This window comes from Bombyx mandarina, chromosome 23 (assembly GCF_030267445.1).
Source record: "Bombyx mandarina strain Sakado chromosome 23, ASM3026744v2".
NCBI lineage: Eukaryota > Metazoa > Arthropoda > Insecta > Lepidoptera > Bombycidae > Bombyx > Bombyx mandarina.
Genome location: NC_143229.1, coordinates 7374977 through 7397638, shown reverse-complemented (window position 1 = coordinate 7397638; position 22662 = coordinate 7374977). Strand labels below are relative to the sequence as shown.

Genomic DNA, 22662 nt, shown 5'->3' with positions numbered 1-22662 from the left:
GATGAAGTAAAATGGTAGTCATTTACTGAGATTTTTTCAGTAGGACTTTTTGGAGGATCCCAAGAAGATACGTTCAGCGTCTTTGTTTCATTATCCCACATTTGTGCACTTTGACAGATACTAAACCATAATTATTACCATCATTATTACACATTTAAACCTGAAGAAACTCTAAATAGACCAAATAAAACAAATCACACAACTTCACTCCTCGCGTTCCCGCCAAAAAATCCCAAAGTTGCGTCGAGACTAAATATGTAGATATAAAATAAACGATAACTATCACACCACATATTTCATGTCGTACTCTATATTCAATTATATTATCATAGGCCCCCAACGTTTTTGTTCTGTAAACCATATTAATTCCTGACTGCTCCGCATAGGATCCGTTTTTTTATCCTTCTACCCACAGTTTAATGTTGAAACTTTGAGAATCATTGCATTATGATTCAAACAGGTAATCGATTCGGGAATTTTGTTCAATTTTGAAATGACAATCGTAACATAAGATTATACAAAATAATATCGTACTGTGATCAAAATACTGATACACTAAATACTGAAACTAGTATCTATAAAACTAAAAATAATTTATTATCACACGACGATACATTTTGGTGTTTATGAGTTTTGTTCATTTTATAAAATTACTTATTATATTGAACGTGTATAATTAGAGCACTCTTGAACTCAGATAAATACGCATTTACAACGTAAAACATTGATAAGAGGTTTTCGTAAACTATGTTTAAGATGAAAACTTTTTTTATCAGAAGTTTATCAAATTTCGTGATTGAAAAATTTATGTGAATATAGGGGAAATGAGGGGCTTCTTAGAATTCGTCGAAAGGATAAAACGGGCTATGTGGTCCTATCAAACGATGCTCCTATGCCTCTGCTCAAATACTACCGGCACTAATAATTACAACGGGATTATAAGAAAACACGTAATTAACACGTGCTCACAAACGACCTCCGCGATACAGGGATGACATTGTCCAATAGAGAGTAATCTCGCAAAATAATTAAATTATCTTTATTACTGGTGGTAGGGCGTCCGGTAAGTGTGAAGTCAGAATTTATGACTTCATTGTGACTAAATATTATGACATTATATTTTTTTCAGAAATCTTACTTCATTTATGTGCAGTGGCATTTCCCGTGCGATTTATGAGTAAACTCGCGATTGTTAGTGCAGTCAACAATGAATCAATGTTAATGTTACCTACACTAAATTGTTTTTAAAGAACTTTTTATGAATGAAAAATGTCCTAATAAAACTGGAATGTCTTGTATCTATATTCTTACTGGTGGTAGGGGTGTATTGTGAGCTCACGCAGGTACGTACCACCACGCTGCCTATTTATGTTTGAAGAATCCTGAGTTCAGTTTTGTAGGTTGGTATACAATAGATTGAGATTTCGAGCACTTTAAGTAAATAATTTTTCTTTATATTTTTTTATTAAATAAATCGCTGGACGAGCTCACAGCCCACCTAGTGTTAATGCGGTTGCTAGAGCCCCTAGACATCAACAGCGTAAATACCGCCACCCACCTTGAGATTGAATTTTAAGGTCACAGTAAATTTACAACGGCTGCCCCGCCCTTAAAACCGAAACGCATTACTGCTTCACGGCAGAAATAGGCAGGGCGGTGGTACCTACCCGTGCGGACTCACAAGAGATCTTACCACCAGTAACATGCATAATATTGTATGCTTTGATTGTTAAATAATATGACAAATACATTTCCTTTTCAGGGTAAGCTCCTGGGAGTGGCTTGCGTCGTCGCTGCTGACTATCAGATGTCCGTCTCAGAATTCACTGACGACGATCTGCTGACACAACTCGAAACGATAACCGTTCAAACGGCGCCTTCGGAATGTCTAATACCGTTCTCTGATAATGATGACGTTAGTACCAAAAACATGTGCTATTTTTTGGGAATATAGTCCTTGTCCCGCTGACATAGAGACCTTTATAATCAAACGAGCATACGGCGCGATGAACGTCAGAAACGCACACCCAAGTCGCTGTCTATAGAGCTGACGGCTTATAAGTGACAGTGTCAATGCCCTGCCAATAAAGTATTAACCTAACAGGACTCCAGAAAAATTTAGATTCAAACATTTATGATCTCGAACCTGCGACGGCTTGGGTCATTAGTACGTCATTAAATAAAACAAATATCAGTAATTCAATCTTCTCTCGTATATATGGGTAGTTTTCTCCATATATCTACCTACATGAGTATCTACCTGCCTCTCTTTTTAAGCATTGATAAATTTAAATAAAACCTATTAGCAAGTGTCTCAAACTTATTAAATTTTATTTAGAAAAAAAATTAAACATACTTCATGTGTATTAGTTCGTAGAATTTATATACAAAATGGTACAAGATTTATTTAAAACATAAAAATTTGATTTAACTGTACATATTAAGACATAAGCTTAAAATCACACACTTCGAAATCTTCTACAAATCTGGTGGTAGGACCTCTAGTGAGTCCGCACGGGTAGGTACCACCGCCCTGCCTTATTTCTGCCGTGAAGCAGTAATGCGTTTCGGTTTGAAGGGTGGGGCAGCCGTTGTAAATATACTGAGACCTTAGAACTTATATCTCAAGGTGGGTGGCGCATTTATTTTGTAGATGTCTATGGGCTCCAGTAACCACTTAACACCAGGTGGGCTGTGCGCTCGTCCACCCATAAAAGCAATAAAAAAAAATAGTAAGACATTGAACTGTTTCTATCGTATTATTCACAGTACAAAGCTTTGAAGAAAGTAATGGATCGCACCAACGTGACCGTAACGAAACTGAAGAGAGTCGACTTCTCGACCGAAGGTCTCGTGCAGGACCTGAACAGATTGTTAAACTTCAAGGAAGATCAACAGCAGGACGCTAACGCCTTCCCGGAGACGAGGAAAGACTTGGCCATGACTAGTTTAGCGGCCACGATAAAGTACAGTGCTTTACTAAACGAAAGTACGAACTTCGGCAGGTATACGCCTTACCTAAGTACTCGATAGGGGTAGTCCATTAATTACCTGAGACATTTTTGAGAATTTTTCCACCCCCCTCTCCCCCTGGTGAGATTAGAAAGATTTAGCTCGATCCCTCCCCCTGGAATAGCTCACGTAATTAATGGACGTCCCCATACGTGTAAGCATATTTAAAATCGTAATAAACGATATACAGTACAGTATACAGTACAGTACAGTATACAGTACAGTACAGTATACAGTACAGTACAGTACAGTATACAGTACAGTACAGTACAGTATACAGTACATTATAGTGTATAGTACAGTACAGTACAATACACAATACCCGGCAATAAATATTGCCTATCGACTTTTGGAAAAAGACAATCTGCTTATTTCGGCTTCGTAGAGCGTTGTCTCTGTCGCACGTAACACTGACAGTCCGGTATCTATAGGCCGCACACCATCGATGTTGAGCAACCACCGATAAACGTCGCATAGGCAGTTTACGACAGAGACAGAGAGAAGCCGAAATTAGTCGATTGTCTCTTTTCAAAGGTCGATGCGTGATATTTATCGTCAGGTATTGTCTTTAGTATTGATTCTGAATTATCTATTGTGTACTGAGTCAGCCGTGCTAAGGCACGGGTCGGTTCTTGAATCGCCTCAAAGTTGTAGCCTTTTCTGGGCTGAAACCCTAACAAATATATGAAAATACATACATGTAGTTCTAGCACTTAATTTTTTTTTCCTGTCTAAAGTGATGGCCTTGAGAGGCCATTTCAGCGCAACCCTAACAAATAGGTGAGCTCACAAGGCTCAAACCTGACATTATTGCTAAAACTAACCCTAGCAAGAGCAGTGCTTCGCAGAATCTACCACCGGATCGGAAACGCGACTCACTGAGAAGACTCGGCTAGAAACTCAGTGGGCTGTTCAATTATTCTTTCACGCCTATTGTATCTCAAAAAAAACACTTAAAAAACAAAGTACTCCCAGACGCTGATAACCAAATTCCGTTGGTCAACGGTCGTTCCAATCGTCTCAAAGTGACCGGTAGTATTCATAATCTTAAAGATCTGGTAATCAACACAATCTGGTCCTAGAGCTGATTCGCCGGTTACATTTCACCTAGTAAGTTTTAAATGGGTTTAATTCCCTTAGAAACTGGAACACGCTTTTTCTTATTTGTGACGTCACAAGTTGAAACTTCGTCCTCATTCTCAACTCGTCCTCAAAGTAAACCAAAACATTTATCTGAATGTGAAGAATTTACAGTAATCAATCACGACTTGTGTTGGTACAGAAATGTCATGTATAGAAAAAAAAACGTTCTCGTATCTTGGGTCAAGGTTAGCGTTATCTCTGTATTTATTTAACTTCAACACAAAAATAATAAAATAAAACATGCATTGGCCTGAATACGTCAGACGCCTATCAACCATAAATTTAAAATATTATCGATCAAATTTTTAATTGAAACACAGTTTCGATACAAACATGCAAACAATCAGCTTTGTGTCGCCATCTGTTCACGCAGCTTCCACCGGAAGCCATTTCGGAGTACTAGAATTTTTGTTTGTGGTTTCAGTGGTAAGTTAATTACCCAAATTACAAGTTTTCCGCGTTTGTATTATCCCTGCATCGCATAGATCAAGGATGGGCAACACGCATCCTGCAAGACGCTTGCGACCCCACAAGCATTTCTAAAATTGAATTTACTTTATCGACTTTCTAGTTTCTGTTCGTTCTTCTGTTCTTTTCTTGTTTGTTTTTATCTTGCATTAAAATTTGTATATAAAATATATATTTTTTGTAGGTTTAATTTTTTTATTATAAATAAAATTTGTGTGTGTAGTGCGTGTAATGTTTTCTTTATTGATTTAATGTATTTTTAATGCATAATTTAAAAACATATTAGCATTCTGCATTTTTTCTCTATATTCTCTTATAAGTGTGGGAAATTTCATACTCCTCCGTCCGCGCAATTTTCGTAAAAAGGGGCACAAAGTTTTTGCTTCACGTATTAATATCTTTCTTATACCTTTAAACGAGTAATTCTTGTATATATATAATCTGAATCTCGGAAACGGCTCCAACGATTTTCATAAAATTTAGTATACACGGAATTTCGGGGGCGATAAATCGATCTAGCTACGATTTATTTTCAGAAGATGTGGTTTTATTCGTGTTTTCAATAATAAACTCTTCCCGACATCTATTGGCGAATAAAAATACTATTTTTCTTAATTGAGGGCAACTAACCGCATTAAAGACACAACAAGATGGCGTTATCAAAAAAAAAAAAAAACGAAGCAAAGCTCGGTCATCATCTAGTATAGATAAAATGTAATATTACAGATTTCGTCTGTCCACAATACGAACGGACTGCTTCCTACACTTGGACGCGGCGGCGCTGACGGCTCTCAACATACTGCCGGAGCTGGGCGACAATTCGAACTCGCCTTCTAGAAGCTTGTTCGGTTTACTGGACAGGTGTCGCACTCAGCACGGCAAAAGGTGAAACTTCTTATTTTTTTATTGCCCTAGTAGGCAGACGAGCGTACGGCCCACCTGACGTCGATCGCCCATGGACTTCAGCAATGCCAGGGGCAGAGCCAAGCCGCTGCCCACCGTTATTATACAATTACTAGCTGTAACCGTCCGCTTCGCTGGGCATTTAATATTAACATTATTATTTCTCACTCTCACAAAGATTCTCATCATTAACGCCCCCGCAACTCGTGTAGGGAGTCCAACACTCGTATAAATATTAGCCTATCCATTAAGTACATGTATTTTCTACATAGATACCAAGTTTCAAGTCAATCGGATTCATGGTTCAATAGTTATAACATAACATCCGTAAAAACCATTCTAGCTTTATATATTAGTCAAGATACTATAGCTATAGCTTAAGTAATCGCACAGACCGATAGTCCGTGTTCGACGCGTAAACAGCAATAAACCAAACTGAGTATCGTCCACCCATCTAAGCAATAAAAAAAAAAAAAAAAAAAAATTATACTTGTTGTTTACAGACCCGCAATGCTTGGCGAAGAAAACCCAGTAGATTCCGTGCGTAAAAAAACTGTTCGTTATTTATTTTGCTTCTCGGAAAATTTTCCTGTAAACGCTGTATAGGCACGTATAGGCATATAGGCCGCGATATAGGTATACTTATAGGCTAACTATACTTGAGACCTAAGAACTCATATCTCAAGGTGGGTGGCGCATTTACGTTGTAGATGTCTATGGGCTCCAGTAACCACGTAACACCAGGTGGGCTGTGAGCTCGTCCACCTATCTAAGTGATGATTGAAAGATTAATGGTGGCTCGGAGGCCTTTCCAGTTTCACCAGGACAGGTGGGCGAGCAAAGGCTCAGCCAGGAGGGGTGGGATTTGCTAACAACTGCTCGAGCGCCTCCGAAGGAGACCTACTGCAACAATGAGACAAGAGCAACTGCTTCGCGAATGAATCTACTACTGGATCGGAATCGCAACCCGCTGAGAAGATCCGGCGAGAAACTCAGCGGGCTGATGCATGGGCTAACCCATACAGCTATATGTACCCAAAAGCTGTATGGGCAATAATTAATAATATTTCAGATTGCTGGCTCAATGGCTGCGACAACCACTCCGCGACATTAACCTAATCAACGAGCGGCTAGACGTCGTGGAACTTCTCATGAACAACTCCCAGCTGAGGCTTCAATTGCACGAGGACCACTTACGGCGCATACCGGACCTACAGGCCCTGACCAGACGACTGGCCAGAAAGAAAGCTAATTTACACGACTGCTATAAGATATATCAGGTACGAGACTAGTTATTACTATTACTACCACTAGTATTTCCATTTTAAAAGTACAGTCCGCGCGCGTGCTCCGTGGAATTTTAAGGAATGTTGACGTAATGAGCTAGTGATTTAATTAGTCGATATTGCGCTATCGATACTAACACATATTAAGCCTCCATGCGAGTGTAAATTATAAAATAGTTTTATGACGGTATTATGTGCTTCAAATAAAAAAAAACAATTGATCACGTATGAGTTTAATTTAATGAACTGATACTTATTGAACAAAATGAACGTTTTTTCTTTTTTTTTTTTTATTGCTTAGGTAGGTGAACGAGCTCACAGTCCACCTGGTGTTAAGTGGTTACTGGAGCCCATAGACATCCACAACGTAAATGCGCCACCCATCTTGAGATATAAGTTCCAAGGTCTCAAGTAAGTTACAACGGCTGCCCCACCCTTCAAACCGAAACGCATTATTGCTTCACGGCAGAAATAGGCAGGGTGGTGGTACACACCTGCGCGGACTCACAAGAGGTCCTACCACCAGTAATTACGCAAATTATAATTTTGCGGGTTTCATTTTTATTACACGATGTTATTCCTTCACCGTGGAAATCAATCGTGAACATTTGTTGAGTACGTATTTCATTAGAAAAATTGGTACCCGCCTGAGAACGTGAAATCTTATTAATTACTCTCGCAATCAGATTAATCAGTAGTTGAAGAATTTAATGTTCTATTGTCATTCTCCTCGCGTACTTCAATAATAAATGATTCGACAACATCCTCCATTAAACCATCCTTTTGCCAGTAATGTTCCTCTAATGCTAAGACATGTTTATTATGCTAATGCTCGCCATTCCTTTTTCTTCAAATTAAATAGCTATTTGTGCAAACAAAAAGACTATTTATATTAGAAATCACACGTAATTAATACTGCTATCGCAAAATTAAAAGCAACGAGTCGGTAAGCGTACTCTCACGTGAAGGTCGACACTAGTACTGGGAGAGTGCGGGGTATGAAGCGACGGTCGGGCGCGGTGCACGCCTGCCCGCTTCCCTAGCCCCCGAATCCTCGGGGCTCGCGCGCGGACTGTATATATGAGGCCGTCAGCGCAAAAGTGGCCTAAGCTTATCATAGTATGGAGGCAATTAGGTTTGAATTTTCGTGAATTTGAATTTGAGTAAGCGAAAAAACAATCCGCGCAAGAGAATGTTTACAAAGCTATCTGTTATCTATGGATAGGCCCGTTTTACATCAAAATTTATTATATTTTAAATAAACTCCAATATACGTTATACAAGCTTGAATATACAAAATTGTGGGTTAGGCCATTTTTGCGCTGATGGCCTCATATATGATATAAAGGTACCAGTTTCCAAATAAAAATGAGATTTAGAACTCATGTGCATTAGTCGCATTCCAGTTGCGATGCTTTCCGTCACCACTTAATACTTCACAACGCGGTTTAAATTTAATTACAGGCAATCAAGAGGTTACCGTCTTTGCTACAATGTCTCACTGAAGCAGAAAATACGACAGTGCATTCGTCACTCACCGAGCCCATCTCGGAGCTGAACGATGACCTCGACAAGTTCCAGCAAATGATAGAAGCTACACTTGACATGGGTGCTGTAGAAAGAGGTGGTTCTTAATTTCTATATTCTAATAATCTTAGTAAAAGATTTTATTATTATTATTGCATGTATTAATGAATATGCACACTAGGAACTATTAAAATACATTATTTATTTTAATATCATTCGTAGCTTACCCTAAAATGGAAGGCTTAAACTGTCACTAAAGATCAACTCGTAATTTTAATCATATGTAGTTGAAACTCTCTTTCGGAGCTTAAACTATCGCAAAGCTTAAACGGCCACGAGGGAGCATTTAAACTTTACATTATGAGTAAGTCTTATCAATATTGTCGTCCATAATTATTATAAAATATTTTTTTTGTATCTCAGGAATGTGGACAAGATAGGACTATAATAACAAATTGAATTTAAACAATTACTATCTAGTTTGTTTAAATTCATATTATGGTAAATATTGTAGTGTTGACAATTATTGTTTTTTATAGTGTTGGTTATCAATATGTGTAATTTTCAGATGCCTGATGAAGGTCTAATAAAAGACCGAAACGTAGCAAAAATAATAATGTAATTTGTTATTATAGTCCTATCTTGTCCACATTCCTGAGATACAAAAAAAATATTATGAGTAAAGTTTAAATTGTTCTTTTAAATTTGCCTCTCGAAATCAGCTGTTGTTTTGTGTCAAAATGTCAGTAAATTTAATGTAAAGTAAATGTCAGTAAATAGAGTTATTTAAAGGCTAAATAAAACCAAACAAAATGTTGTCTTTTTTGTCTATTTTGGACCAAATTGTTGAAAAAATGATAAGGCGTACGGGAGAATATTCAGTTCAAATATCTAATTTTTATTTCAAAAAACAATTCACCTGTCAAATACAGTAGAATACTGCCTGTTTCTCATCTGATTAAAGATTAAAAACAATGAAACGCAAAATGTTGCCACACGTCAAAACGTTATCTCAGTTTAGCTAAACTGACTTTGCTTTCGTATTGATATTACAAAAGCATCTAAGCATCTATGCATCTAAGCAATAAAAAAAATAAAAAAAAAGAAGTTTAATCTGTGTAACAAATATGAACTAAGTTTTGTTGATCTTTAGTTTAAACTATTATTAGTATTGTGGGCCTTAGTGAGTGATATCGTCGACACTTCTGACCTAGCGTATCAAATTCATAATAATATCATATCAGGCTCGGCGGAGTAATGATCTGTACAGGGAGGCTGCCAGGAGTTGGATGAGAAAAGCTAAGGATCGTGCTCAGTGGCGAGCAATTTAAGAGGCTTATGTCCAGCAGTGGACTGCTATAGGCTGATGATGATGATGATGATATCAAATTGCCTTAGATAGATAGTAAAACAAAAACGCCGTAGCATGATGGTTCTACTCCTCGAAGTAGTCGTACTAGAATTTAATATTAATCACAATTGTTCTAGGCGATTTCCTAGTTAAGCCCTCCTTCGACGAACAACTGCAGAGTTTGAACGAACAACTGGAACGTCTGCAGTCGTCTGCGGAGAGAGAGCTGGGGAAGGCCGCGAGGGACTTGGGACTCGATGCAGGCAAAACTATTAAACTAGAAAATAATACGCAGAATGGATTTTGTTTCAGGTATGTACTCCTTGAAAAGTTAATTTAAAAAAAAGGGTGCGTGTACTTATGTACGCGCGTAAGAAGTTATACTTTATTTTTATTAAATTTATTTCTTTTTTTTTTATTTAAATTTTAATCAATTTGAAAAAATATCAATTAAACAACATCCTCAAACACGCATATTGGACATCCCTTTTCTTGACATCGTATAAATTCGGTAATTCTCGGTACGGCTCGGAAAGTTCACCAAAATTCAAATTTAAATTCAAAATCATTTATTTCAACTTGGATGTCATCAAAAACACACTTGTTGAATGTCAAAATGTAAATGAAAATGTTAACTCTACCACCGGTTCCAAAAAAAGCCACAGTCCTGAGAAGCACCGGCGAAACAAACTCGGCGGGCTTTTTTTTTTCTTAAATATTTTCTTTTTTTTTTTAAATAAGAAAACATATTTGTAGTATACGAAAAAACAAGTCAAAAAAAATACAATTCAAATAAATAATAATAGTAATGAAAAATGAAAAGGCCAGGAGCGAACGCCTCATTCCCACGTAGTGCCATCTAGTAAAAAATCCTTAACTTTATAATATGCCTTGTTGTACAAACGTTGTACAAACGTACATCGTGTAATAAAAATGAAACCCGCAAAATTATAATTTGCGTAATTACTGGCGGTAGGACCTCTTGTGAGTCCGCACGGGTAGGTACCACCGCCCCGCCTATTTCTGCCGTGAAGCAGTAATGCGTTTCGGTTTGAAGGGTGGGGCAGCCGTTGTGACTATACTGAGACCTTAGAACTATATCTCAAGGTGTGTGGCGCATTTACGTTGTAGATGTCTATGGGCTCCAGTAACCACTTAACATCAGGTGGGCTGTGAGCTCGTCCACACAGCTAAGCAATAAAAAAAAAAAAAGTTCCCTGACAGTTTTCTTAAATCTATGAACAGGTAGTAAGTAGTTGAACGTTTTGTGGGATTTTGTTGAAAAGTTGTACACCCAGTCCCCTGAAAGAGTTGCTTATTTTCTTAATTCGAGTCGCCGGCAACGCAAGCCTATGTTTGTTCCTAGTGTTCACATTATGCAAATCGCAGACTCTGGGGAATTCTACAATGTTTTTACGCACGTACAATAAATTTTCAAAAATGTATTGGGACGCTAAAGTTTGAATTTTGATTTCCTTAAACTTGTCCCTCAAGGATTCCCTCGGGTGCATATTATAAATAGCACGAATAGCCCTCTTCTGCAAGATGAAAATCGTTTCGACATCGGCAGCATTGCCCCATAGCAAAATGCCATAGGACATAACACTATGAAAATAACTGAAATAAACTAGACGTGCCGTATGTTCATCAGTATACGTTCGTATTTTTTTTACCGCAAATGCTGCAGAACTAAGTCTATTCGCTAACTTGCATATGTGAGGACCCCACTGCAGCCTGGAATCAACTGTTATACCAAGAAAAACTGTCGAATCAACAAGCTCCAGTGTCTCTCCACTTACAATGATATTAGTGTCTACTTGTCTAACATTAGGTGTGGTAAATTTTATACATTTTGTTTTTTTGTTATTTAATAACAGATTATTAACACTAAACCAATGTACCACGCGCGAGATATCATCATTCACATCGTCATAATCTTCCAATTGTCGTTTAATTTTAAACAATAAGGATGTATCGTCAGCGAATAATACGACCTCGTGACGGGTTTCAATAAACTTTGGTAAATCATTGATATACACAAGAAATAAGAAGGGACCCAATATGGAACCCTGAGGAACACCCATTTTAAGTAAGACACCGGAAGATCTCTTTCCTTTAACGTCTACCTTTTGGATTCTTCCGGATAAATAAGATTTAATAAGTTCTACTGAAACGCCCCTAATACCATAATGGTGTAATTTCCTCAACAATGTATTATGCTCAATGTGGCGGGTAGCCATCATACAACGCAACATAATTGACAGATGCCTGAATCTCGCTTACGACATTTTCAAGATAAAGCGCATATATACAAGTTCCGAACAACAACATTCGGACCGTCGGTCTACCGAGCAATATCACCCGCTCGGTGGAAGATCTTCCCTTTGTCGTATATATCTCCCCAAACTCAACACAATCAAAAGCTTTAGATAAGTCGCAGAATACCCCAAGGGCATTATGCGATTCCTCCCAAGCCTGAAAAATATTTTTAATAAGATCTACACCTGCATCAATAGTCGAACGGCCTCTAGTGAATCCATATTGTTTGTTATGAAGCAGGTTATTGGAATAGAAATGGTACAAAAGTTGTTCCAAAATATTTTTTTTAAAAATTTTACCCAATGTAGGTAGTACTGAAATGGGTCTAAAGTTAGTGGGGTCAAAAGTACTACCAGATTTAAACAGAGGTATTATTTTATTATATTTCATTAGATCAGGAAACACACCACAATCAATACAGTCATTAAATATTGTAGCAAGGTAAGGTGCGATTGTATCAATAATGGATTTTATAACCTTAATTAATTGATATTCCCCATAAATCACCAGTTTTTTTAATATTAATGAGGTTGAAATTATCAATTATGTCCTTTATATCAATATTTGTGAACTTAAATTTAACACTGCATTTATCAACATGATCTTGCAGTAATGATTCGGCGACGGTAGGAGATGAAATTAAAGATTTTGTAGTAGAAGCTGGGATATCAGCAAAGTAGCGCTCAAAGGCACTGGCCACTTCTTGATGAGAAGTTATTATTTTATCATTGATTTTCAAAGTTGATTCAGCATTGCTGTTTCTGACATTCCCAGTCTCCCTATTACTAATTCCAAGTCATTTTAATTTTGTCAGGTGCATTTTTTATAAGATTGCCTAAGTGCAATGACTTGGCCAATGTACAGACTTTTTTAAACAGCTTGGAATATTTACAGACATACTCATGAAATGACTTATTATGATTATATGATTATTCATGATAAAGGTCATATAATCTCTGCCTACTTTTGTGAATTCTAACAGTCGCCCATTCATTGAATGATCTTTTAATGAATGGGCGACTGTTGGAATTCACAAAAGTACCTGCGGCTATGTTCAGACTCGCCAAGTTACGTCGGTCGTATTGTAATGAGCGATTTAGTGGGCAACTTCATTTCTGTTCATTTTAGGTCACAAGGCGCGCGCATCGTAAAATTTCACTCTCATCAATTTTTCATAACGCGCTTAAAGAAGTATAACTTCAAAAATTATATATATTTTCGCGTATATGTACAAAGATCGAATACATTTTAATAACTTAAATAGCGTTATATAACTGACTGACTCGATGGCGCAGTGGCTAGCGCCACTTCGATAAAGCGGCACGACGCGAGAATCCTCTCATCGTGGCCGCCGGGAACTACATAGCCGATCCTGCGGACCAAATGGTAAACAGTCGACGTCGCCCAAAACACGTCATTTCGGATCCTCCCGATTAACTAACGGTACTTTTAGGTACCTCAAGCACCGGTCATCGTTCTCGTCGAACCCGTCACTTACGACAAAGGGCTCGACGAGTAAATTAACCCATAGACACAGCCCACTTAGTTTCTCGCCAGATCTTCTCAGTGGGTCGCATTATCGATCCGGTGGCAGATTCTGCGAAGCACTGCTCTTGCTAGTGTTCATGTTAGCAACGTCGTTAGGTTTGAGCCCCGTGAGCTCACCTACTAGCTCGGCGAATCTAGAATAAGCCCTCGAGGTTACTAGAATAAGTAGAAAAAAAGAAAGAAAAAAAAAGTGGTTAGCGGCCATGACTGTTGCGCTGAGGGTTGTAGGTTCGATTCCCACATCGGGCAAACATTTCTTTAATGAAGAGGTTTCTTTGCTTTTATCTGTAATATAAATTTATTTATTAGAAAAAATATATTAGTATCTATGTTAGTGCCTAGTACCCATAACACAGGGAATCCTAAATTAGGGCCGAATGACTGTGCGTGTTTTATTCTCAGTTTTTGAAGTTATACTTCTTTAGGCGGTTTATGAAAAATTGATGAGAGTGAAATTTTACGATGCGCGCGCACCGTGACACAAAATTAACAGAAATGAAGTTGCCCACTACATCGCTCATTACAATACGATCGACGTAACTTGGCGAGTCTGAATATAGCGGCAGGTGAATTTTCGCGCATGTACACTCGTAAAAAAAAGTGTTATTAGCATTAATTTTTTAACGTTAAATATTTATTATTAATTATTTAATATTTAAAAAAAAAGTAATAAATTTAATAAAAATAAAGTATAACTACTTACGCGCGTACATAAGTACACGCACCCTTTTTTATTTTTTTAGTGTACGTTTGGGTTTTTTGATCTCATATTTCAAAGCGAATAGCAATTGCTTCAATTAAAATATAAAAAAAGTGACTGATTTATGTCTATAATGACTCCATCAGTAGGTACATGTGTGGTTTCGAGTGTAGTACTTTAACATTTCAGGATTACTCTGAAAGAAGAACGAAATTTACGAGGCGATAAGAAATATAAAATAATCGACGCCGTCAAAAGCGGTGTTAGATTCAGAACTAATACATTGGAATCAATTAATGAAGAGTACACACAAGCCAAGACCGACTACGAGAAAGAACAAGATAAGGTCGTCAAAGAGATCGTCAGTATAGCTGGTAAACTGGCCGCTGCACTAATTCTAATTGTCATCATATTATTATATAAATAGACACAATTTGTCAAAGATTTGCCTTAAATTTAAATAAAAAAATATGGAAAGTTAGTAAGAAATGTAATAGAAGTCAGTGATTTAGAAAGGCAGCAGCTTGGCTCTGCCTTGGCATTGCGCATCTCCATGGGCGACGGTGACCACTATACATCGGGTGGGCCGTATGCTCGTCTACCTGCAAAGGCAATAAAAAAAAAGATCGCTGGGCGATCACTGGGTCTATTAATATATCTTCTATCTTAATACTTATTTTAGCCTAATTATAAATGTAATATACCTAATAATTTCAGGTGGATATTCAGAATGTTTGTTCTGTCTATCTCACATACTGTCGCGTTTAGACGTCCTGGTGTCTTTCGCTGTTGCCGCTTCATCAGCTCCGTACCCGTACTGCAGGCCCGTGGTCACGGAGTCCATCGACGAACTCATCCTGAAGGATGTGAGGCATCCGTGTCTGGAGGTGCAGGAGGGCGTGTCCTATATACCAAACGACGTAGAATTTAAAAGAGGTGAGATTTTTATTTATTTAATATAAATAATTAAAATAATATAAATAATTTAATTAATATAAATAAAAATATATTAATATAAAATACTTCTTAAGCACATCGGCAGCTATATTTCTTCAGAGTAAAGTAAAACATAAAAAACATTTGAACTAAGGGCAGCAAGGTTTTGTTCGGAACACGAGAACAACATTCTAATTATAAAAAAAATAATGTATTAACAATTTTACTGGTGGTAGGATCACTTGTGTGTCCGCACGAGTAGATACCCTGCCTATTTCTACCGTGAAGCAGTAATGCGTTTCGGTTTGAACGGTGGGGCAGCCGTTGTAACTATACTGAGACCTTGGAACTTATATCTCAAGGTGGGTGGCGCATTTACGTTGTAGACATTTATGGGCTCCAGTAACCACATAACACGAAGTGGTGGGCTGTGAGCTCGTCCATCCATCTAAGCAATAAAAAAAACTAATGGCACTCGGGGACTGCTGCCGTTAAGCTATTGCTTAGCATTTTTTATCAGCTTATGCAATTATAATTAGACAATAATAATTTAATATTAAAACAATAATAAAATAAGAACACGCTATATTTATAAACATTAACAAAAGCAAAACATTAACTGTCCCCTTTATAATAAAACAATGTTTTCAAGACATAACTTTAAATATAATAATGATAGGTGGTAAAATGACAATGTGTTCGAATATAATTCAAATAATAGAATATGGAAAAGAAGGTTACAACACCCTTTACACTCATAAGCTAGAACGCGCGAGAGAGAGATGGGCAGACTTCATGATGCGCATGCAGTGTGACGTCACGTCGCGCGCTTATTCACAAACACTACACAAGTGCAACGTGTGAATGTGTTAAACGCGAGCTACATGGTAGGCCGAGTGGGGGCTGTTAGGTTTTATTTTCGTTACGGAATTTCTCGATCATGTACGTATGTATATAAATGACGTAAACATTTGTATGTCTGGCAGGCTCGGTGATGCTGCACATAGTGACCGGCGCGAACATGGGCGGCAAGTCGACGTGGATGCGGTCGGTGGGCGCGAGCGCGGTGCTGGCGCAGGCGGGCTGCCCCGTGCCCGCCGCCGCCGCGCGCCTGCCCCGCCTCGCCGCGCTGTGCGCCCGCATCGGCGCCGCGGACTGCGAGCGCAGGGGACTCAGCACCTTCATGACGGAGATGATTGAGTGCGCCGCCATCCTTAAGGTACGCCGTACTACTGCTTAGCGAGCTGACCGTATCTATGGGTGCGTTCCACTAAGCGCCCACAACCATCAAAATGCTTCTTTAGTCGTTCCACATAACGACCGCGGTCGTTGTGATCGCGGCGAAAACGTCACCTATAACGTCATGACTTACGCTCACGACGACCCATCTATAAAGGTGGGTCGAAGTGATCGTTGAGAAAATTAGCGGCGTTTTCAAAACTCAAAGCATCAAAAATTGAGACCGTTAAGCTTACGTTATTTCATGCGGAAAGAGATACTATCTGGAGCATTACTGCGACCTCTTACGAAATATCCAAATGCCGCCGCAAAAGACATTTTAATTACATTTGAACGTAAATTAATTAAATACACCACTAATATTAAATATAAAATATTAAATATTAAATTATAATTTTTATCAATATAAATCGGTATAATATTTCATCAATATTTATCAATATGTATCAATATTTTCGGTAGGGAGCGGCTTGGCTCTGCCCCTGGCATTGCTGAAGTCCATGGGCGACGGTAACCACTCACCATGAGGTGGGCCGTATGCTCGTCTGCCTACAAGGGCAATAAAAAAAATAGATTTAAAGGACAATGCCCAAAAGTGGGCCAACTTTATGTCAAAACTATTTATACTTGAAAAACTATGCGTTATTTTTTTACGTTCTTTAGTTTATGAATCAACATTTCTTTCGCCAGGGCATTGTTTTACAAAAAAATAAATTACTTATTCGATAATATCCCAAAACTTAGTGCCATAGTTTTTAAATTCGCCAATAGGCAAAGGGCTTAGCCCATACAGCCTTATAGTAAACCTATATGCTGCCAAACGAAAGAGCTGTCTGTGACTTGAACAACAAATTAAAAAAAATAACTAATGGTTATAATTCAGACTTTTTAGTTTATTTTTGTTCAATTCAATATTTATATATTGTAATAATAATTATTACTTAAAACCATGAGTTATTTTATTTAATATTTTTAGATATTAATGATTCCATTAGTAAAAATCTCAATGGCCTACCATTACTCTATTCTTATTATATAATAATATGATCAGAGAGTTTTGGCAGCAACCCGAGTGAAGCGTCACTTGAAGTTTTATTTTAATGTTTTTTTAATAGTTTATTGTGATGTATAATATATAAATTGGGCGTTGTTTTGTGTATTAAATGTCAATAATCGTTCAGATTATTGAGGCATTGGAATAAAACTGTGGCTAACATAGCGGTGACTGTTTTTTTTTTTTGAAGATAAAAGGTCTGTGGAAATTCATGCTCACTCAATGAGCTATTCATCGAGTTGACGTCAAAACTCCCAAAAAGCAATAAAAAGAGATACACCGGCTTTTTATTCACATAAAAAAATATAACTACGACAGACTAGGCTGTATAGGCTACGCTCTTTGCCTGCTTATTGGCGAATTTAAAAACAACAACAACAATATCGTTGTCGGCTTCCGGATTTTCATTTCATTTTATTATTATTATGAGGATATAATAAAAATAAAATGTACGTAAGGGCTTATTTCTAGCAACATTAACCACAATTAACTTATTTAATACTGTAAATAATTATGAGAGCGATTATTGATTTCGAAGAAAACAATTAACAACTTAATTTTAGCTGCAGAAAAAAACAGATTTCTCTTAAACCTGGGTGAGAATATAAAAATAGTTTTCTGAATATGAAACGATATTTCTTTGTCTATCAAAATAAGTTAAAACCATCATGACGCGACAACTTTTTTTAGGGGCCCAAACGCCCATAGAAAATGGGCATTGTTCTTTATTTATTTTATTGCTTAGATGGGTGGACGAGCTCACAGCCCACTTGATGTTAAGTGGTTACTGGAGCCCATAGACATCTACAACGTAAATGCGCCACCCACCTTGAGATATAAGTTCTAAGGTCTTAGTATAGTTACAACGGCTGCCCCTCCCTTCAAACCGAAACTCATTACGCATTGTTTCTCTCGGGCGCTTTTCAATTCTATACATGCCTTCATAATGCATACATGTCGACAAAGAGTTCGACGTGCAACCTAACCCATGCTGCACATCAGCCCGCTGAGTTTCTCGCCGGATCTTCACAACGGGTCACGATTCCGATCCGGTAGTAGGTTCATTCGCGAAGCAGCTACTTTTTAGTTGTTAGATCTCCTTGGAGGCCCTGGTTGTGATTAACAATTTTTACACTTATTCCGCAAACCCTTTTAAATAAAATAAAATAACATAGTTCGTATGTAAGTTGTTATTGTCATTTATCTTATAAGTGGTTAAATTAACTACCTACAATAAAATTATACTAAATGTCTGGGAAGGACAATGACGAATTTTTGAAAATTCCCTAAATTCATATTTGACCAAATAATGTATTTGAATATGAATATTACATACTACTGGAACCACTGCGTTCATCCACGGTGCGTTTCCAGAGATCTTTTTTGTCACGTACCATGTGGCTTTGGAATGAGCTTCCCCCTACGCTGTTTCCCGACCGCGATGACATGTCCTTCTTCAGACGAGGCTTTCGGAGAGTACTTAACGGTAGGCAACGGTTTGGCTCTACCCCTGGCATTGCTGACGTCTATGAGCGACGGTAACCACTCACCATCAGGTGGGCGATGACGGGGTACGATTGACTGCCTACAAGTACAAAAAAAATATTAATAAAAATATAAAGAAAAACTATTTGAAAGTAAAATTGAGTACACGTGATCATAACGTCATTAATAACAGATACTTAAAGTTCCAACGGATCACTTGACAAGACTAGTCTACCTCGATATGAAATAAAACATGGTTAACCAAGATTCCTAAATTATACATTTCCAATTGATTTTGATGTATTACAGACAAAAATATTAAACATGAATTCATATTAAAGAATTTCAGTTTTATGATAAATAATAATATATTATATCGTTGCAAAATTAAAATCTCCTATGTCACATTTTGGCCCAAATTTATGTTTTCATATATTATGAAAGTTATTTTGAATACCTATGCTCAACAAAAACTCCTATGTGCATATTATTTCAATATTTCACTATATTACGCGTCTTAAAATAATCCTAAGTGTCGGTTTGCATTTTATTGTAAATCAAAGTATCATAATATGCGCTAAAAAAATATTTGAATTTTTTTTTTTCACGAGGTATTTTTATTATATTTTCTCGAAAACTACAATTATACACATAGGAGATTTCAAATTTGCAACGACGATATAAATATATACCGCAATTCTTATTACAGACGGCGACACCGAACTCTTTGGTACTAATTGACGAGCTGGGACGGGGAACGTCTACGTACGAAGGCTGCGGCATAGCGTGGGCTATAGCGGAGTGAGTGACGCGACGTTACTTGTACAATATATTATATATCATAATTATTCATATATTGAACTAGTTGTACCCGTCCGCTTCGCTGAGCATTTAAAATTAATATTATTTCTCACCCCCACAAAGATTCTCATTCACGCCCTCGCAACTGGTGTAGGGAGTCCAACACTCATATAAATATTAGCCTATCCATTAAGCACATGTATTTTCTACATGGATACCAAGTTTCAAGTCAATCGGATGCATGGTTCAGTAGTTATAACGGAACATCCGTAAAAACCACTGTAGATTCATATATTAGTATAGATTGGAACAGCGCTCCTAGAGTGCCGCTAAAACTCGCACTAAGCTCACTGATATTCGATATTAATATTATTGGTGTCTAATGTTGTGGGGGCCCATAAAGTCTTAAGTGTCGATTGCGTTAGAGTTTCTGGAGTCTTATCGTTCTAACTGATAGCTCTTACCGCTGCCACACACAACGCCTACTTCTAACGTGAAGCAATCGTGCATTCCACCCAAGGAGTCTGAAACGGGCTATACATTACAATTATTGAGAGTTTGACCTCACGTGTGAAGACATTGTGGTATTTAAGTTACTTTCTATAAGGGCCCACCGTTAGCCGACTAACATCAGGTTTGTGAGCTCATCTGCCCTTGCAGTGAAAATTGCTTTACTAAAAAAACACCTGATGTTAAGTGGTTACCTTAAGTGGAGCCCATAGACATCTAGAACGCAAATGCGCCACCCACCTTGAGATATGACTTCTAAGGTCTCAGAATAGTTACAACGGCTACCCCGCCCTTCAAACCGAAACTCATTACTGCTTCACAGCAGGAAGGGTGGTGGTATCTACCCGTGCGTACTCACAAAACGTCCTACCACCAGTGAAATAGTAGAATTGAGTATTGTTTTGTTTGTTTGTTCCAGACAATTAGCGAACGAGTGCAAATGTTTCTGTTTGTTCGCGACCCATTATCACGAGTTGACGCGTTTGGCGAGCATTCACCCGAACGTGATAGTGAACTCGCACGCGGCAGCTTCGGTTGTCGATGGACAGCTAGTACTGCTGCACAAGATCCTCCCGGGGCCCGCCGCGCGTTCACTCGGCTTGCACGTCGCCAGGCTCGCCGACCTCCCGGACTCGATTATCGAGGTAAAAATAAATAAGGTGCTAATTATATTGTTACGCAGGTAAGAGTAACGCCATCTATCGCCGAATACCCGAAATAAATATCAAAAGAACTCGTAACGTCGAGAAAGCTCGAGAAGTACAACGCCATCTATTGATAGTGGAAACACACGTCGAAGCTACTCGACTTGCCCAGAATGTTCTCAATAAATATAGGGAGGTCGTATCGACTATAAAAGCGTTGCAGAGAGAACTGACTGCGTAGTTAGCAATCGGAACTACTAAAGCGAAGCTGCGAACGGATCACCTGAAGCGAAGTGGAGAGGTGAATTAAGAATTTTAGTGTTCTATGAGTGTTCTAAGTGCTAATACAGTTTTAGGTTGTACTTTGGTGGATCATTTATAACTTACACTTTACACTAATGTTGTAGAACTATTAAGTAATGAATAGTTTTGAGCATATTAGTCAATTCCACGAACTGACTCCACTGCTGTATATTTCAGTCCCGAACAGTCATATATTTCGCTCTGAAAGGCAGGAACCCCGTTAATTGAATTCACTGGAACTTATTTAAAAAAATACAAGTATACTTCTTCCTAAGTAAAAAAATATACATACAAAAAATTTGTACCTTTATCAATCAATCTTATTTTTTCTTGTTCATAGACAGCACTAGAACTGATACTTCTGTAACTTTGTGCGATTTTGATGGGAATTTGATCGGGATCGAATTTTATAATAAATGTGTGCCCACTTAATAATCTTTAAAATATTTCTCAAAGGCCCCATTGAGTCGTCAGTTTTACATCTCAAGAGATTCGCACTAAGCGAGTTTTTTAACGTTCTCGATAGGTAGCGTAAAAGTTAGCTCATATTTGTATGGAACGGGATCGTTTGCCTACGTTTACCGCTAGGGGCGCTGTTCCAACTGCATACAAAATTGGGCTAACTTTTACGCTATCGAGAACGTTAAAAAACTGGCACTAAGCACACTGTACTCACTTGAAACCACAGAGGCCGTGAATCCGACAGCTCATTTTTACACTGTATTAAAAGATTACTTATTATTTTCAGTATGCAGAAGCGAAACAAGCGGAGCTAGAAACGAATTTATACGAAGTTGAAGCGGCTATGGAATCGAACGAAACAGCAGAGGGTCAGAAGCTTATTAAAGAATTCTTGAAAAAATGCAAAGAAATTCAAACATCTGCCAGTAGTGATGATAAAATGATGCAAGAGATCAAGATTTTAAAACAAGAATTGTTAACTTGTGACAACAAATATGTCCAAACTCTAATATTGTGAAGTATGGATAATTGTTTTAATATAAAGTTCCGATAAATTGAAGGTGTTTTACTCACTGGACTTTTCTTTTTTTAGTCTTACTTTCGAAAACTTATGTATATTTCATCCACAACGTATTTCTTTAGACTTTAGTATTATAGAGTAACAGTACTCATTAAAAAATGGGTGCCATAGATGTCCGTGACCTTGTCGCAAAAATAGGAAACGTCTTTTCATTGACGAGCGTTGTGGCATCGATGCTCGGCGGCGACGAGTCGTGAAAGACGGGCGAGGGGGGCCCAAGAAGACGACTGCACGCGTTTTACGTAAGAGCATCCGGGTGGTGGTAGGCCGGCTATCCTCGACCCAGGCTGGTTCTGACCCAGCGATGTATTCCGGGCTTCGGATAGCCTGCCGAACGAGAGGACTGGTGGTTCTGGCGCCGATGACCGGCGGTCCGGCATGCCGAGGGGGA

The 22662-nt window shown here is 38.0% G+C and overlaps 2 protein-coding genes across 3 annotated transcripts in view; one reads left to right on the top strand and one right to left on the bottom strand.

Annotated features, from left to right (window-relative positions):
* spel1 (DNA mismatch repair protein spel1) overlaps positions 1–22245 on the top strand; it is a 36262-nt gene extending 14017 nt beyond the window's left edge. For both annotated transcript variants that reach the window (XM_089737486.1, XM_028177864.2), the window contains exons 5-16: positions 1763–1915; positions 2770–3005; positions 5350–5508; positions 6599–6806; positions 8277–8436; positions 9828–10002; positions 14447–14631; positions 14975–15193; positions 16180–16412; positions 19681–19772; positions 20701–20926; positions 21978–22245. In XM_089737486.1, the coding sequence (XP_089593612.1) occupies positions 1763–1915; positions 2770–3005; positions 5350–5508; positions 6599–6806; positions 8277–8436; positions 9828–10002; positions 14447–14631; positions 14975–15193; positions 16180–16412; positions 19681–19772; positions 20701–20926; positions 21978–22208 (2277 nt within the window). In that variant the 3' untranslated portion in view covers positions 22209–22245. The remainder of the gene's footprint in view (positions 1–1762; positions 1916–2769; positions 3006–5349; positions 5509–6598; positions 6807–8276; positions 8437–9827; positions 10003–14446; positions 14632–14974; positions 15194–16179; positions 16413–19680; positions 19773–20700; positions 20927–21977) is intronic.
* Positions 1–22662, bottom strand: part of LOC114245625 (uncharacterized) — a 219774-nt gene that overhangs the window by 13103 nt on the left and 184009 nt on the right. The gene's annotated exons all lie outside the window — the stretch shown is intronic.